Consider the following 16,532-nt stretch of genomic DNA (forward strand, 5'->3'; position numbering starts at 1 on the left):
TTAACCAATCAGCAATACTGGTGAGACCATATAGCCATGTTGTTAGAGGGACATGGGTGTGGTCATGCAGTAAGACATTCTCAAAGGTAAAATGCAGCAGAGCAGCTTTTACACAAAGACAGAAAGAGCAGCTTTTTGGAATTTCTTCAGTTGTGGTCATTTGTGATGAAAGGATTTTGTTGTTGGAATGCAACAAATATGCAAATAAGCCTGAGTGCATTTCCAACAAAAACAGAGTAGATCAGATGTAGTTTAAGATGGAATCTGAATAATTGTTTTCATGAAATTATAAAAAACAAACATAATTTCATGACAAGCTCAATGCATGGATATGCATTTGCATGTCCCTGAATGCAGCACTTCTAAACATATGTGTCTAAATGCCTGCACTGGACTGAGCAGGCTCAGCATGCCTACTTTACAGTGATGGGGGCATCTCCACTGCGGTTGGTGTAATTGACAATGGCGTTGAAGGACTGGTTAACCCACTGCCAGAAGACCACGGCCGGAGTCGTCCTGAAAACAAGAAGGAACAGAAATCAGAGAAAAACATGTCACCTTCTCCAGTCATGGATTAAAGGTCAACACAGCAGGGTAGAAATGTTAAGCTTTTCCTGAAGACAATTTCAGTTTTGCCAAAATGCCTTCATACAATGAAAGATAAATTAAACACTGCATCTTCAGTCATTCCATGGTAATACTTATAACATGTTTAGATCAAAATAAAAAACTTAAATAGCAATAAATAAAATGAAAATGTATTCGAATATATATCAATTTACTTAGTGCAACATCTAATGACAGCAGCAGAGTGACTTTTCAGTATGAAAACACCAGAGGTAAATTTTTCTATTTTTAAGAGGATTTTTATAATCTGTCCAGGGATTAAAATCTTCAATGTTAAGCTTTTCTGTATCCAGTCATATGTGGAAGAAACATCACATTTATTCAAAGCCTGGCTCACTTTTGTGCTGTGCTGTGTTGAGCAGTACCTGTAGAAGGTAAGCATGCTGCCCGTTATGAACATGTTCATTGGCACCTGAGCAGACATCCGTCCAATCACCAACATCTTCTCGCCAGTGTCTGGGTGGAAGGCGGAGTCGTAGATGTACTTGGCTCTCCACAGCTCATCTTCAGTCAGACCAGGCTTCACCACACCGGCTCTGCAAAGGTTGAACCAGTAAAGTCAGACCCATATTAAATCGCTCCACTTAAAAATTAAAATCTTAATTCTTATCCGGACATCCAGTCGCCAGCCACATCCTAACATTATATCCTCCTCCTACTTATAGTTCATCTTCTAGAGAAAAAATAGGAATTCCCATGCATGGTCTAACTGGTATAAAAAAGAGTTAAGTATAAAAGTATGAAAAGTATGTAACAGGTCGTGGACTATAGCTCAAAATTTGAACAGAAGTGCAACAATCAAGATCACATTATGTCAACAAACTACGTATGATGACGCCTTTAATATGCATTTTTGATGGCTTCACCTTGGTCAGAAATCCTTGTTAAAACTGATCACATCAATTTACACAAGTAACATTTAGTTACACGAAAACCTGCTAACTATTAACAGACTTCAGTAAATTTTTTTACCTATAGTTATGCACAATCACTCTGGCCTCCTCCAGGGTCTCAGAGGACAACAGGACGTTCCTCGGATCTGTGACCATGAAGAAGTGCTTGGCACGTCCCATGAATGTGCCCTGATCCCATCGAGGCTCCTTGATGTTAATATTTGTTGACAGCTCTCCTGACATCTTGACTCTAAATAAACAATGTCAGAAACGTTATTAGTATTTAAAATATGTTAAAAAAATGAATCATATCATCAAAATGAAAACATACTTTTACACTACTAGTAATAGTTATTTAGTTATTACATACTCAAATGTGGTGTTACGAAAAGCCCGAGTCACCTAACCAAGTCTCCGTCCCCATATAATGAACAGTAGCCAGTGTTGATCAATACTTCACACATAAATGTCAGAAAGACCTGTTGTACAGGTTCACTTCCCTGTAGCATTTTCCACCACAGCAGGGGAATCAAACATCTTTAAAATCCTGTCTATCTAGGTTTAGGTCTTTACTCTGCTGTTGTAGTAGCATAGTGTTATATCTAAATACGATCCCTAGATGTTTGTTTACTTAGCAACACCCTTGGGAATGACATCGGTAATACGTTCTTTGGATTCAATGGGAAAGCCCTAAAAGGCCAGTTTGTTAGCATGTTTTTCTGCGGATTGTGGATTCTTCACTATTCCTTCCGCTGTCTGACTTTACCATATAAAAATAACTTTAATAACTGACTGTCAGGGTTAGGGTTATAAACAGGGTTAGGTTTAGGATTACAAACACAAACCTTTTGGCTCGCATGCAAGAATTAATTAAGTTAATCGTGGTCACAGATCTTGAACGGTCGAAAAAATGTCGTGACGAGCGATCTACATAGTCACGCCGCCGGTGTCTATGCACCGGGCGGCTAAACGTTGAAGCTATTAAATAATTATATTCCGTCTTACAAACACACTAAAATGCAAAACGTGTGCCAAATTATTTCCATCCCTCGATCAAGCTGTTTTACATTTAAAAAACCCACAAAACCAAATCAACCTGTCGAACAACAAACATTTTTTTAGTAAATGAGTTGTATACACAACCAGGTATGCTAGCTTAAATGCTACAGGAATAGTAAATATTCACTGGCTGTGGTTTTACGCGAATGCTGACATCAATTATTGCAACATTCACTTAATAATGTTAGCATATATATATATTTTAAATACAGTCCATACTTACCGTGCTTATTCTTTGCGGTTTGTGGGAAATGTATGACCTCTCAATAACACAGCGGCACCGGGTGGATGTATGACGCGTTCACGTACTCAAAAAGCATAGTAAAGTACAACACAGTGACTACATCACAATCCGATACTTGTTTAGCACTGTGTCTTATTTGCATAAATGTGAACATGGGTACATTTCAAACGGGTAGTTAAGTTTCATAAACGATATATGGCACATTAAAGGCTTTTATCTCCTAATCATAAAATAATATGTAACGAAAGAATTAAAAACACGTGGATGCAGAAACAGACCGATTCTTGGAGATACATTTGAACATAGCAGTGTGATGCGTAACGCGAGGGGTGGTGGCGGTTATAGCGTATTACAACGGCTGGGCGTGGTGGGAAAAACAAAATATGATTGGTTCAATCAAAAGGAATCCACAATACACCAAGGGTACAGTTACATAAATGTTTTACTTATTACGTGTGTATGCAAAATGTCGTTAGACTAATATTAAAAGCATTTCGTTTGACTCATTATATGATATATTAACACGGTCTTAAAAGTGCAATGTGTAGGGTTAAGCTAAATTAAGTGATAATAATTCACAGTAACTCAACCACAGCACCAACAACAATCACAACAATTCCCCTAATCTAAAAAGAATTTTCAAGAAAATGTGAACTCTGACCCAAGGACCCTCAGTCAGGCTCAGAGGGTCCTTGTCACTTCTGACCCAGTCTTTTTTTTTCAATTTTTTTTTTTTTGTGAAATTAAAAAAAAGACTCCAAGTCCAGTTCATCAGGGCTCACATCTGTGGTCACCCCAGTCAGAAGTCACCGGATAGCTGACCCAGTCAGAAGTCACTCCAAGTCCAGTGAACTTGATTGAACAATCACATAACATTGGGACGCAAAGCTACAGACGTTTAAATATATAATGCAGGTGACCACTAGAGGGAGGTGTTTCATCGCTGCACACTACCCGTTGTCAGTGGATTAAATTGTTTCCACAGCAGCAGCTGCAAGAAAACACGCTAACTATATCAACACACGCATCAGAGGTAGAGTTGACCCGAGGACAATACTAATGCACGTGTTCCCTTAATATTGTGCCATTAGTGCAGTCATTCATCGGTGGTGGAGCACTGATGGGCCGCTCAGCTGTGGGTACTTTGTGGTAAAGGCTTACACTTCTTAAGACAATGTTGGTCAGCAGTGGGACTAATGAGGTGACACTAATACTCTGCTAGTGTCTACTAATGCACAAGTAACGCTGAGGAGCCATCGTCCCGCAAAACATGGACAGAACAGGTAACACATGTCCGGGTTTTTTTCCACTTCACTTGTAATGTTTGTTGTTAAAATATGACTGTGTCACCACGGATGGCTTCAGTGGTTTGTGCAGTTTGATGGATTTAGTTTCAGGTGCCAGATGGTGCCTACAGGTGGAGCAGAGCGGTGGTTAATTATCAGTAAATGCACAGGAACTGTTAATAATTTCCTAATCTAACTTTTGCCGCGTTCAATTACGGTTAAATAATTTAATTGGTACTATTCCCAACAACGTATTTGTAAGAATAATAGATCCGCACGTAATCTATCCGTTGAACCTTGAAAACACATTACACAAAGTATATACAGTATATATATATATATATATATATATATATAAAATACTCCTATTTATCTATTGTTTATATAAATTACTTTATCGTTGTCCTCTTTGTTAGCAGTGTTGCGAGGTTATAAATTGCTCGTTTTACTATGAAATATCCCACTTGCTACAGCCTCTGATTAACATTCCCAGAGCGATGTTATTTTGCTCTTATTCTGTAAGAGGTTACAGGAAGAACTTGTCTGCAGGGTCAACAGTGTACTAATAGTAAAGCTCAGTATAATCTGAGTAAAGAGCAAGCAGAAGGTTCCTTATCTAAAGGACAAATACATCTATAATCCAAACTTTGTCCTAGCAGTAACGGGACATTTTACTCAAACCGAGTGATTAGTGATATAATCAGTTTTTTAACTGAAAATTAACACATCAAATTTGGATAAATAGTGAAATATTGTTTAGTAATCTGTCCTAAAACATTTTTTCCCATCTGTCTGAATGTTATATCCTATCCCCCATTTAATGTACAGTATTTTTCTTCACACAGATCACAGGTTAAAGATTAAAACAAGCTAGCTGTAGTTTTTATTGTTGTCTTTATGTTTTACTTAATAATAAGCCTGTCTAATGTCATGCAATTTAAACACAATTGGTGCTGAAATGAAAAGATGTTTTGGAAGACAATAGACAAAAATAATTATTCAAGTCATGTAATAGAATCCAGACAAAAGTATAATTAGCTGCAGCTATCCTGTCGTACTGTGAGGGCCTTATCTACAAACCAGGACCAATTCCTCAGCCTGAATTACTCATCACAGCATATTCTTTATTCTTCTCACAACAGATATCCTTTTAATTAAACATGACCTGAAGGGAATCACCATGCACCAGTGACTTTCTCTACTGAGAGGCCTCTCCGCCTCTCAGCTGCAGCAGAGGAAACAGCCACGCACCATGAACTCTGTGAGGACGTACTCAGAAGCTACAATAAAACTCTTTAGGCTCATATCAACAGGTTTATTCTACAAATGAAGATGGCCACCGTTCCACAGGTGAGAAAGAAGGAAAACCGTCTATCCATTTACTCGCTCTCATTTCCACATTCCTTCATCTCATTAGTATTCTGTTGTCAAACCGTATTCATGGTTCTAAATATGTCTCTGGCCACGTTTTGTGTTTTTGACCCCTCGGTGTAAACAACTCCCCGTTTATCTTTACCTTCTTCAACTTCTTTTCCCATAATCCCAGGCTCTTCTTTATCCTCACTCACCGCAGATCTCTGAAACCCAGCGGTCTGGATGACTAAGGGAAGAATTGCCAGGCACGTAGCATGGCTCACTCTGTCCACTCCTCCGGCTGGAGGGAGATGACGAATGGAGCAGGGCAGCCCCACTACAGCAATGGAGGCCAGAGTGGGGGTCCGCACACCGCCACACGCTACATGATAAAGAAACAGCAGCGCTACAAACATAGGTCTTCGTCACCAATGGGCAGAGTCATTCTCATCAATGCACCTGTTGATGGTGAGTTCTGGACTAATTGGAATCATCAGGGTGAAAGTGTTCGTTATCATTTATATACGAAACAGAGACGATGATGTTATGTCAACGTGGTTGAGGTCAAAGAGCTGCGATCCTACAGTTCAACTATAGGTGTCTTCTGTAGTTTGGGGGGGAGGACCGTCATCAGGTGAGGGTGAGGTACAACCCTGGACAGTTTACCAGTTCATCGCGGAGTCACATATAGAAACAGAAATACCTGACGGATGTTTATTTAGAGCAGTACTTCTCAAATAGTGGGGCAGGCCCCTCTGCGGGGGTGTGGCGAGATGCCACTGATTTAGAGTGACCAATTGAAAAAAAAAAAAGGGCACACCAGGGATTGAACCGATGATGTTCTTACTCTAAGGCAAGATCACTAGCCGCTCTTAACGGCACTCCTGTGCCTCAGCCTTAGTCTGTAGTTCATTAAATTTCAGTGTCTCATCATTCATTGCTGCAGTGATTGAAGTCTGTGTGTGTTTCATGTTCAGGTGGCGATGAGAGTGAAGACATTCACACGGTGACAGTAGATAAGAGTCCTGACGGGCGTCTGGGTTTCAGTGTCCGCGGAGGGTCTGAACATGGACTGGGCATATTTGTCAGCAAGGTCGACGACGACAGCTCTGCAGGTGAGGAGGAGGAGAGTTCTCTTATTTATTTATTTTTTTGTAGATCATTTGATCTTCTTTTAACATTTGACATTCTATGTGTGTGTGTGTGTGTGTGTGTGTGTGTGCACCTCGTGTCCACAGCGCTGGCTGGTCTGAGTGTAGGCGATAAGCTGGTGGAGGTGAACGGCGTCAGTCTGGAGAGCATCACCATGAGCAGCGCTGTGAAGGTCCTGACAGGAAACAACAGGCTGAAGATGGTGGTGAGAAGGGTCGGCAAGATCCCGGGCATCCGCTACTCCAAGGAGAAGACCACATGGTAAGGCTGGACAATAAGGAGGGGTTAAAGGTCACAGTACTTCCACAGCAGCCTGTTCACCACGTTGTTGTTGCTCAAACATCATTGCATCTGTGTGTGTGTGTGTGTTAAGGGTGGACCTGATTCACCGGCGCATGGTGGTGGAGGAGAATGGACACACACCATCAGAAGCCAGCACAGACAGCGCCCTCCGCAGGATTGTGCATCTCTTCACCACATCAGACGACTACTGCCTGGGCTTCAACATCAGAGGGGTTCGGTCTGGGGATTTATGTTTCCAAGTACGACTTGAGTTTGAGATACTCCCATAACAACATAAAGGTGGACGTGGACCAGTCCTTGTTTATGTCTTTTCTCGTCTCAGACTGGACCCAGGCGGACTCGCCGAGCAGCATGGCATCAAAATGGGTGATCAGATACTCGCCGCTAACGGCGTGAGCTTTGAGGACATCACTCACAACAACGCAGTGGACGTCCTGAAGAGCCACACCCACGTGATGCTGACCATCAGGGTGAGAGATTACTCCGTTATCCTCCTAAACCTCACATGAACTCTTCAAATTCAGTCACTAAATTGTTCAATCTTTTTTTAAAATATAGTTATACAACCAAGCAAATGAAATTTTTTTTTTCTTGGTTTCCTATCAATTCCTCGTTTGGTACTTTTTAACCACCACTGATTCAAACGTGAATAATACTGACAATATTGCCTGAAAAAGTGTTAAAAAAAACTAACAACATCTTCTGTTCGGGGTTGCTGCCAAACATTCTTTTTCTTCTCTTTAACACTGATGTCATCAAATGAAAACTGACTGTTTTGTATTCTGGGCATGCTTTATTGAGTTTCTGAGCACCATCAGGCCTTCAGAAATGCAAATGATTTTGGATAGTTTGGTTTGTTACTCACCCCTAGTCTGTTTGAGTATTTTATGAAGTTTTTCTTGGTTTGTGTGTTGAATTTGTTTTTTGTTTTTTTTTTTTAGTCTAAGGCATCTTTTTGCCTAACAACATTATCATGGTGAGTGTTACGTCAGGCAGTTTGAATGATGACATCCTGCCATCATAATAGACAAAAGGGGAACTTGACAGGTGATGTCATGGGATACAAACAAACAATTCTTGATGCAGGCTGATTTGTTGCTTCAGGATATGTGATCTCAAAAACATCAGAGCTGCGTGACTGAGTAAAAGAATCCATGGCCTGAGGTTTGAAAATAAGAATTGATTGGATGCTTTGATGACTGTGACACAATAACAAATGACACAGCAGGTTAAATAACAGCAGCTCCTGTGAGGAGCAGACGGCCGACTCACACACAGCCCATCACTTACTCATATGACTGCCAAGTGCGGGTGCAAGGTCGAGGCCCTGTATTTTTAAATGGAGGAATCGTGTGTATGTTTGTGTGTATGACGGAGGACACGTGTGTTGTGTAGCATGTTACACTGCTGCTCTCAGCTCTCTAGGTTTGAGCCGCGCTCATTTTACTCCTCAGATCTCAGGTTCCATGTGTGAAAAACAGCCAGGGATGACGTTCATTATTCAAAGGCAGCAGGGGATCGGGTTGTAATCAAGAGAAAGCCCTAATTTTATGTCTGCCTCCTGTCCTAGAGCGGACACATTGATTGGTGGCGGTCACGGACAGTGGAGTGAAGGTTCATTTTGGTCGGTAAGGTCTGACCTGTGACCACCCACGGAGTTTACCTCTTTAAACATGAGCTTTTATGAGGTTGAAAGTCGGAATAAAAAGTGGGAAAATAACAGAGACCGATCTCTGTTTGACACATCGCTGTATCCCATGATGCATTTCATATCATCTGATACGAGTTCAACTGGTTACTGACCTGATTATTAATATATTTCATGCATTATATAGTAAGATAAAGTAACACTGAGGTACTTTATAGTGTCTGGTGTTAAACACCTTTAGTTTTATTTGTATATGTTTCTTTTTTTCCCCCTCAAACAGGAAGCTGGCAGATACCCTGCCTACAAGGAGATGGTGGCTGAATACGGCTGGCTGGACCAATGTATGTTGACTCTTTGAAAAGTAGATTAAAAAATAAGAATTTCACTGTTGCTGTCTTCCCTGCACATTAACAAAGTGAAGTCGACCTGTTTAATGTATGTTTCTAAATAAATAATATGAATGTTTGACGTAGCAGGATTGGTGACAAAGAAAATCATTCTTTCTTTTGAAATTACTTTGTATTTTTTCTCTGGATTGTTGTCAACAGCAGCCAATGGCGGACGTCCGTCGTCGTGTCACGGATCGGACTCCAACTCGTCTCTGTCCTCCCTGTCCTCCAACACCCCGCTCAGCTCCCTCAGTGGACTCTCCCAAGTCCTGTTCCCACCCATCTCTGGCTCAGAGCTGGTGGACGTTGCCATCGCTACAGAAGACCGCTACCATCGTGCAAGCAGTGCTGAGAGGACTGCTGACACTGCCATACAGACTGACCCCCACCCACCGTCCCACTCTGAACGATCTTTTTATAACGGATCCTACCCAGACAGCCTGGTCGGAACAGAGACCAGTCGAACCGTAGGTGCCACAGTTCTGCTGAAAGACACTTTGATACATGGGAAAGGTGAAGGACCACGGCAGGTGGTCAGGGCCGCAGAGGGAGGGCGGGGCCACACATGGACACAGTCAAATGGGGACCACGGAGTCGGGCCACAGTCGCCGAAGACGGCTGCGCTGATGGCACTGAGCGAACCACGGAAACCCATCAGACGTTCCCAGAGCCACATTACTCCATCAGGTGGGACTGAGACTGGTTTCGAAATATTAAATAAATATTCCAGAAGTGAAACATTTTAAAAGAAAATCCAACTTTCAGCAAACACAAGATTCACATCACAAGGAGGTACCAACTTTTGGCAAACACAAGATTCACATCACAAGGAGAGTGTTTAGATGTTCAATTAAAATTCTGGTTTTTGGCCCCCTAGTGGTTGAACAGGGAGTTGTTATAGCAAAACAAGAGGGGGGTGTCCCCTCCCTCCAAACAAGCAGGTTTTTGGGCTACACACATGCAGGTAGAACATGCAGACTCCATACAGAAAGATTAAACCAGTAAAACACTGATATTTCTGTAAAGACAAGTGTTATACCAACATTCACCACTGTGTGGCCTGTAGCTGTATTTATTTAATAACAAACTCCAACACCAAATCCTTCAGACACAGTCTGCTGTTGTTCATCTACGGTAGGAAGTAAACAGAGACGTCTAATTTAAGCTCCAGACCACATTCATCCTGACACATGACGTTATCAAGACATCATGATTAATCGCTGCCTTTTACCCACACTTGTACCTGGGCGAAAAATAAATACGAGCCCGGCATATTGAAAAGGATCCATGTGAACCGCAGTGATACAGTTGAGTTATGAGCTTCTCTCTTTCAATTTACCTGGCGTACCTCAGACCTCCAGGGCCTGGCACAGGCTCAGAGCAGCGCCCGGGGGCTGATTGGCTGATTTTGTTATGTAAGCCGGAGCATCAGTGCAGAGCTTCAAATAGATGTGTGTGTGTGTTCACGCGCCGGTGCTGCTGCGATTCATCAGTGTTACTGTGTAGCATTCCTGGGTGGCAGATTTACTGCAGAGAACAGAGGAGTCGACAGGCAGAGGAATGAACAGTTTAAATTCATAGTGGAGAGTGTACATCAGCCGGTGTTAACTGTGGAGCGTCAGGTAGAATCAGGCACAATCTGTGGTGTTTGTTTTTTGAAAAATTCAAATCAAAGATGACATGCAACTGCCCACTTTAAATGAGTTATGATTAGATTGTGATTTAGGAGAGATAAATAATTTACTCCTATCTTGTTAAAGGTTTATGTAGCATTTCTTGGTTGTTAAATTGAGGGGCGCCATAAATAGAATTCCTCCATTTGTCCCTGCTGCAGAAGAGCGACAGAAGAAGCAGCAGCAGAAAGAGAAGAAGTCGACGGAGGACAAAGTCAACCTGAAACGCTCCAAAACCTCCATCAACCTGTTTAAGAAGGAGCGTAAAGAGAAGAGCTCCTCCAAGTCTCCGTCCAACGCTGACAAAGGTCAGAGTGCACTCGTTGTTTCACTGTTACTTTAGAGTATTTCATGTATTTGTCAGTTGTTCCTTGAATCAGTATCTTTTACTTCTAACGTGGTCACTCACTGTGATGCCCCTCAGGTAAGGAGCGGAGCCGTCCTTTTCATCTCTTGACCTCCCCTAAGGAATCCCGTGCCGGGGTTAAAGACAGGAGCCCCCAGCCCCGACCTGAGACGCTGCAGCACGTGGAGGACGTGGCAAGGAAACTCCTCATTGAGGACGAGGTTGTGGCCGTGATGAGACACTGTCAGAGGGTGAGAAAGAATCAAGTTTTCCTGCTGTTTAGAATTTATTACATTATAATATTGGTATGGACATCATTACAAAAGTGTGCAGCAAGGCCCTCTGGTGATAAAAATGATTTGCTGCGGAGAAAATTATGGCTCTTCTTTAGCACAACTGGTAAAAAGGGTAATTAACAAGGTTTTATTAAAAATGCTGAAATGACTGACCAAATGAAACTGTTTTTCAGTTTTTGTCTGACAATGTAATTGAAGATTTGGTGCGCCCCCTTCTGGCCATCCTGGACAGGCCAGAGAAACTGCTTCTGCTCAGAGAGATAAGGTGAGTGAATGAAAGTGTAACATGGTGCTTTGTAATTTCACTAGATTTATAAAAATTAATTAAAATAAGTGTTTCCAAAAATCAATAATTCTGAACCGTTTATTTCCACAGAATGTTGATACCAACGTCTGGGCTGGGGCGGTTTGACAGCCTGGTCATTCCCTATGAGCTGGAGGCGTATGACAATCTCAAGAATCGCACCAGTAAGCAGCTCATATGTTTGTGGTTTATATTCACACCAAGTGAAAGTTGACGTTAGTTTATTGCAATAAAAGACAAATCAGTTTTATCAATTAAAAAAATAATATTTCTCTGTGAATTTGTACCATCAGTTTAACAGGCTGGAATTTGATTAGAATAAAAAAATATATAAAAGAGTTGACATTACATAGACCAGAGAAGTTAATGAGAACTAAATGATGACCCTCTTGTTATGAATGTCGCTCTAGTGCGTTCTACAGCTCTGCGCTCCCCTCGTCACGGAACCCCTCGACGTCACCTCATCACCCCAGTTCCAGGTACATGACCTTTCTCTTTCTCTTCTTCATCACTTCCTTCATTCACTACTTTAAGTTTAACAGCAGCACTGTTTGATAGAACCTGACAACAGTTCCTGGGACTGGACAAGAACGTGTCACATTTGTGGTTTAAAGCTGAAAGAACTCCTGTAAAATGTAGGAAACAAACTGAGGGTTAATGTGATGCAGTACTGCAGATGACACAAAACACCAGAGCAGATGTAACAACAGTCCTTGAAACTCTCTTTGCAGCATCTGATTTAAACATTCACCTGCTGACCTCACACACACACACACACACACACATTACTGTGCTGCAAATATCATGTTTCTTGTGTCGGTGCAGAAGAAGAGTCTTGTGTTACATCACTGTGAGCCACAGAAACTGACTGTGACACATCAGCGATACAAAGACGCTGTGAACGTTCTCCTCGTTCAAGAGTCACCGAGACACATCGATACGGTTGTATTTACAAAAAAAAAAAAAAAAAAAAACTCCACAGAAGTTGTCTCACCTTCTGTCGGCTCTGCCTCGGGGTCAGGGGGTCGGCGTTATGAGAGCAGACAGAAGCTGTCAGAGCATCACTGGGTTTGTGTTCAGAAGAGCTGAGCTGGTCAGTTTGCATCACCAGATACAGCACATTTTGGATATCAGACTCCCTGACGTCCCTGAAAACCTGCTGAATTATTCACCGTTAATGGTGTTATTCTCCTGAGGGAGAAGAAATTGTATATCATAAAAGGACACAGGTATAATTCTGCCGTCAGTGTGGTGCAGCGTAAAACTACAAGTATTGATTATTTTTATTATTGATCAGTCTGTGCGCTTGACCTTTTTTTATTATTATTTGGTAACTTGATGATGAAATGTTAAAGAATATTTGTGGGAGATTGTAATTTTACACTACACATTAAATATTTACTTTCTGATAAAATAAATAGAAAAAATGTGGCTCACCCACCACTTGGGGCGGTGGATGAAGTGGTACGTTCACTTGCCTTACAACAGGGGTCTCAAACCCAATTGAGCTGAGGAAGAAAAAAATTAACTCAAGGTCAAAATTTATGTCTAGTCACAGGCCAGATGTAGCGGGCCAAAATCAGCCCATGGACCTGGAGTTCAGAACCTCTTACCCTTATCACTTCATCCACCACTTGGTGATGCTCTTATGTGTGTAGTTTATAGTAGTTTAAAACTCTCTTCATGTGTCCAGACTACGGGGGCAGGTTCCACCTGCAGCCAGTCCACGACTCCCTGCAGGACTTCCAGTTAATGGATGAGATGGAGAGACTTCATTTGTCAGGACATCAGTCAGGTCACCTTCCCTCTCCCTCCCGCGTCTTCACCCCCCTGCTGGATGTGCCAGTGGACGGCTACTCCCCTTCAACTCTACGCTCTCGCTCCCCAAGTCCCTCGCCCAACCACAGCCTCCAACGCGGACGTCAACAGAGTCGCTCGCCACAGAGAGGAGAGAACGGCAGTTCACACTACGACGGCGCCTCCTTATTGTCTGTGCACGACCGCACGGACGCGACTCTCCAACGAGGGAGGTCACCCGTAAGGAATGGCCACGGGAGAGAAAGGAGGGAGGCGAGTCCTGACAGCGTAGACGGCAGATGGCAGACCAGACCGGACGGTTTCACGGAGGTCAGCGTACGCGTTCCCTCACAGCGCAGAGGCAGAACTCCCCTGGCCGAGGTATTTGAACCCACAGGAGACAGGAGTGTGTCCACGGGCAGAGGGAGCGGCTCACAGGTCAGCAGACCTTCACAGAATGGTGAGAGAAGAAGAACAACGCTGCCCCCTGAGGAGTATGACGTCAGCACTCTGACCATTTCAAAGGCCAAGCAGTCACTCGGTGAGAACGAGACACAAACATACAGTTTATTTAGATTTAAACGTTTGGTTCAGACTAGGTTTGTAATTCAGATTGCCAGCAAATAAAAATGACATTATGAGTAGAAAAATCAAAAGGTGTTTATTTTAATGCTTAAATGTTCTCATATTTATTAACTAGCAGAGGTCAGGACTTCACTCACTAACCAGCTGAAAGTAATAATAATAATAAAAAACCTCTAAAGCGAGACAATCAATAGGATTTGTTGTCTAAAGCGAGACAATCAATAGGATTTGTTTTATAAAATAATGAGGCTTCTTCAGTGATGATATTTCTTCTCCAGGTATTAGTATATCTGGAGGCGCAGAGTCAAGGATCCAGCCAATGATAAAGATTGAGAAAATCTTTCCAGGAGGAGCAGCGTCGACCAATGAGGCTTTGAAGGTGAGCAGGATCATTCATACAGAAAAAAAAAATCTGAAACATAGTGTGTTTTAACAGCAGGACCTGAACTATAATCACCAGTCACACTGAACTGTGTACTTGTACCTGTAGTTTCTGTGTGACCCACAGATTATTATGAAAAGCCCCCGACACCGAGGCTGATTGCACACGTGGGGCAGGACATAAATAAAGAGCTATATCAAGTAGCCCGGGGGCTTCATAATTGATGAAGTACACGCGCTGCCTGTCTGCTAATGTATCGGTGATATATTGCTCTGCGCAGTTACTTAACTGTCCGCTCACTGTGATCTTGGCTCGTCTCACTTGGACACATGAGACACTCATTAAGTACAATTAGCCAAAGACTAACTCATAAGGGTGTAGATCAAAAGTATTCCATGTACAATGTCACTGCTTCAGTGCTTTCTGCAAACGGAAGTCTGCCCCCTGCTGTTCATTGTTATTAGACATCTGTTTTGTTTGGAACTATAACCAGTCTTCTGATCTGGTAAAGACATAAAACCATGTTTTTGATCAATTTAATCAGAAAAACGTAAGAAAAGGTGAATTTTTCTATTAAAACAAATAAACAAAAAGTGATATATGTATTGTTATTTGTAATACTTTTAATAGGGCTAAAGCCACAATACCGCTACCTAAAATGCAGCCAAAAACCATCACAGAGCCAAAGCATTAATTCATGTCTTTAGCCTGTAAGGATTATTATTATTATTATTTGTATTATTAATTAATGATATATTAATTACAGTCGTTAGCAGTAGGTATTGTTGTTATTGAAGAACATGCGTGTGTGTGTGTGTTAGTCATGAGCTGCCAAGATAAACAGAGCTGCACAGATGTACGACCTTCTTCCATGTTTGATTGTTCCAAGAAAGAATAGTCTGGTGCAGAGTAGAAGGAAAAAAGAATCTATTTGTGTCTGATGACTGGCAAAGAAAAGGGGAAAAGACGTGATCGCTGGAGGAACAACAATGACCACAGGCCTTTGTGTGTTTCTGACCTGTGTTTTGCCAACGTTCGCTTCGATCCAGACCATAGACAGGTGTATCCTCAGCAAACAGCGTTGACATCAGGGGAAGTTCCTCTCATCCAGGCTCCAAAGACCTGACTCTATCAGCTCACATCCTGCAGGAAACAGCCAGCAATCAGTCCTGTGTCTGTCTGTGTGTGTGTCTGTGTGTGTGTCTTCGGCAGTTTTGCACTGTATGTTCTTTACTCAACAACCTTGAGCCTAAAGGAACATTTGTATGTGTGCCAGTATTGGCCTTCAGTTTGAATATATTAAAGTGAGAGAAAAGCCCCAACTCTCTGTGGCATAAATCAGGTTCTGCTGAGGGAAACGCTCAGAATGGATTTATGGTGGTTGTGGGACAGAATGCAGAAAAGATGGCGAGGAAACAAAATGAACAGCGGGCAGAGCTAACATGGTGTAAGTGCCTCGTCGCTCATGTCTCTGCTCCTTCCCTGTTTGGCAAAGTCTGCACCAGTATGAACTGAACGGGGATCGTCGGCACAGCTGTTTGGCACAAAAATATGTGTTTGTGAGTGAAACGAACAGACCTGATGCAACCCCTGACCTGGTCAACCATTTGGAATTTTTTTTTTTAGCTTATCTGATTACCCACCCAACAGCCAATGGGACACCCTGAAAGTTCAAGCTGAGGTAACAGAAGCTGAGCCAAAGTCATGTTAGTTGGACTGCGAGAGTCTGAAAGTTCAAGCTGAGGTAAAGCTGAGTCAAAGTCATGTTAGTTGGACTGCGAGAGTGCGATGCGTTCAAGTGACTTTAGGTGGTCTGACAAACCGTGTTTTCTGATTCAGTTTGCATCAAGATTTTACTAAATCTGTGTTAAATAAACTTTAAGACAGATATCTTAATGTTGCAGAGTTCAGCATATGAAAGACAGTTTTATTTTATTTGATTAAAAACTCGGGTGTTTTTTGCTGAATAATAGACTCTCCCTGCGCTTGTACTTACAGGCAGGATACGAGCTGTTGTCAGTGGACGGTGAGAGTCTCCAGGGAGTCACTCACCAACACGCAGTGGCTGTAATCCGCCGTGCATTCAGCAACAGAGCCAAAGATCACATGGTCTTCGTGGTCAAGGTCCCTGCCGACCCGGACCGACCCAGGAGACTTGCTAAGTAACGGCTCACCGCAGGACCGCAGCTCAGATC

General features: G+C 42.3%; 2 protein-coding genes and 1 long non-coding RNA gene across 6 annotated transcripts in view; 1 reads left to right on the forward strand and 2 right to left on the reverse strand.

Annotated features, from left to right (window-relative positions):
* sfxn3 (sideroflexin 3) overlaps window positions 1–2,940 on the reverse strand; it is a 7,456-nt gene extending 4,516 nt beyond the window's left edge. Inside the window, exons 1-4 of the mRNA XM_008321733.3 lie at window positions 2,803–2,940; window positions 1,600–1,770; window positions 993–1,163; window positions 418–516 (exon numbers count right to left, since the gene is read on the reverse strand). Of these exons, the coding sequence (XP_008319955.1) occupies window positions 418–516; window positions 993–1,163; window positions 1,600–1,763 (434 nt within the window). The 5' untranslated portion in view covers window positions 1,764–1,770; window positions 2,803–2,940. The remainder of the gene's footprint in view (window positions 1–417; window positions 517–992; window positions 1,164–1,599; window positions 1,771–2,802) is intronic.
* A 635-nt stretch (window positions 2,941–3,575) lies between these two features.
* On the forward strand, window positions 3,576–16,523 carry LOC103387211 (uncharacterized). The gene is given in 17 exon segments (XM_017037464.2): window positions 3,576–4,106; window positions 5,252–5,930; window positions 6,440–6,577; window positions 6,701–6,875; window positions 6,988–7,128; window positions 7,130–7,156; window positions 7,240–7,387; window positions 8,846–8,906; window positions 9,114–9,641; window positions 10,789–10,935; window positions 11,052–11,224; window positions 11,443–11,534; window positions 11,646–11,737; window positions 11,984–12,052; window positions 13,267–13,911; window positions 14,234–14,334; window positions 16,336–16,523. Coding segments are annotated over 16 exon segments (2,898 nt in total). The 5' UTR covers window positions 3,576–4,106; window positions 5,252–5,737; the 3' UTR covers window positions 16,504–16,523.
* LOC112487815 (uncharacterized) lies at window positions 6,433–13,321 on the reverse strand. 4 transcript variants are annotated; one of them, XR_003051271.1, is made up of 7 exons: window positions 13,187–13,321; window positions 13,015–13,081; window positions 12,568–12,764; window positions 11,037–11,214; window positions 6,995–7,113; window positions 6,688–6,881; window positions 6,433–6,571 (listed from the first exon to the last, which is right to left on the reverse strand). It is a non-coding gene; the product is annotated as an uncharacterized LOC112487815 (long non-coding RNA). The 4 variants fall into 4 exon arrangements; XR_003051270.1 differs by having other exon boundaries at window positions 13,011–13,081; XR_003051269.1 differs by having other exon boundaries at window positions 12,568–13,081.
* Window positions 16,524–16,532: the final 9 nt, after the last annotated feature.

This window comes from Cynoglossus semilaevis, chromosome 12 (assembly GCF_000523025.1).
Source record: "Cynoglossus semilaevis isolate Cse_v1.0 chromosome 12, Cse_v1.0, whole genome shotgun sequence".
NCBI classification, from domain to species: Eukaryota; Metazoa; Chordata; class Actinopteri; order Pleuronectiformes; family Cynoglossidae; genus Cynoglossus; species Cynoglossus semilaevis.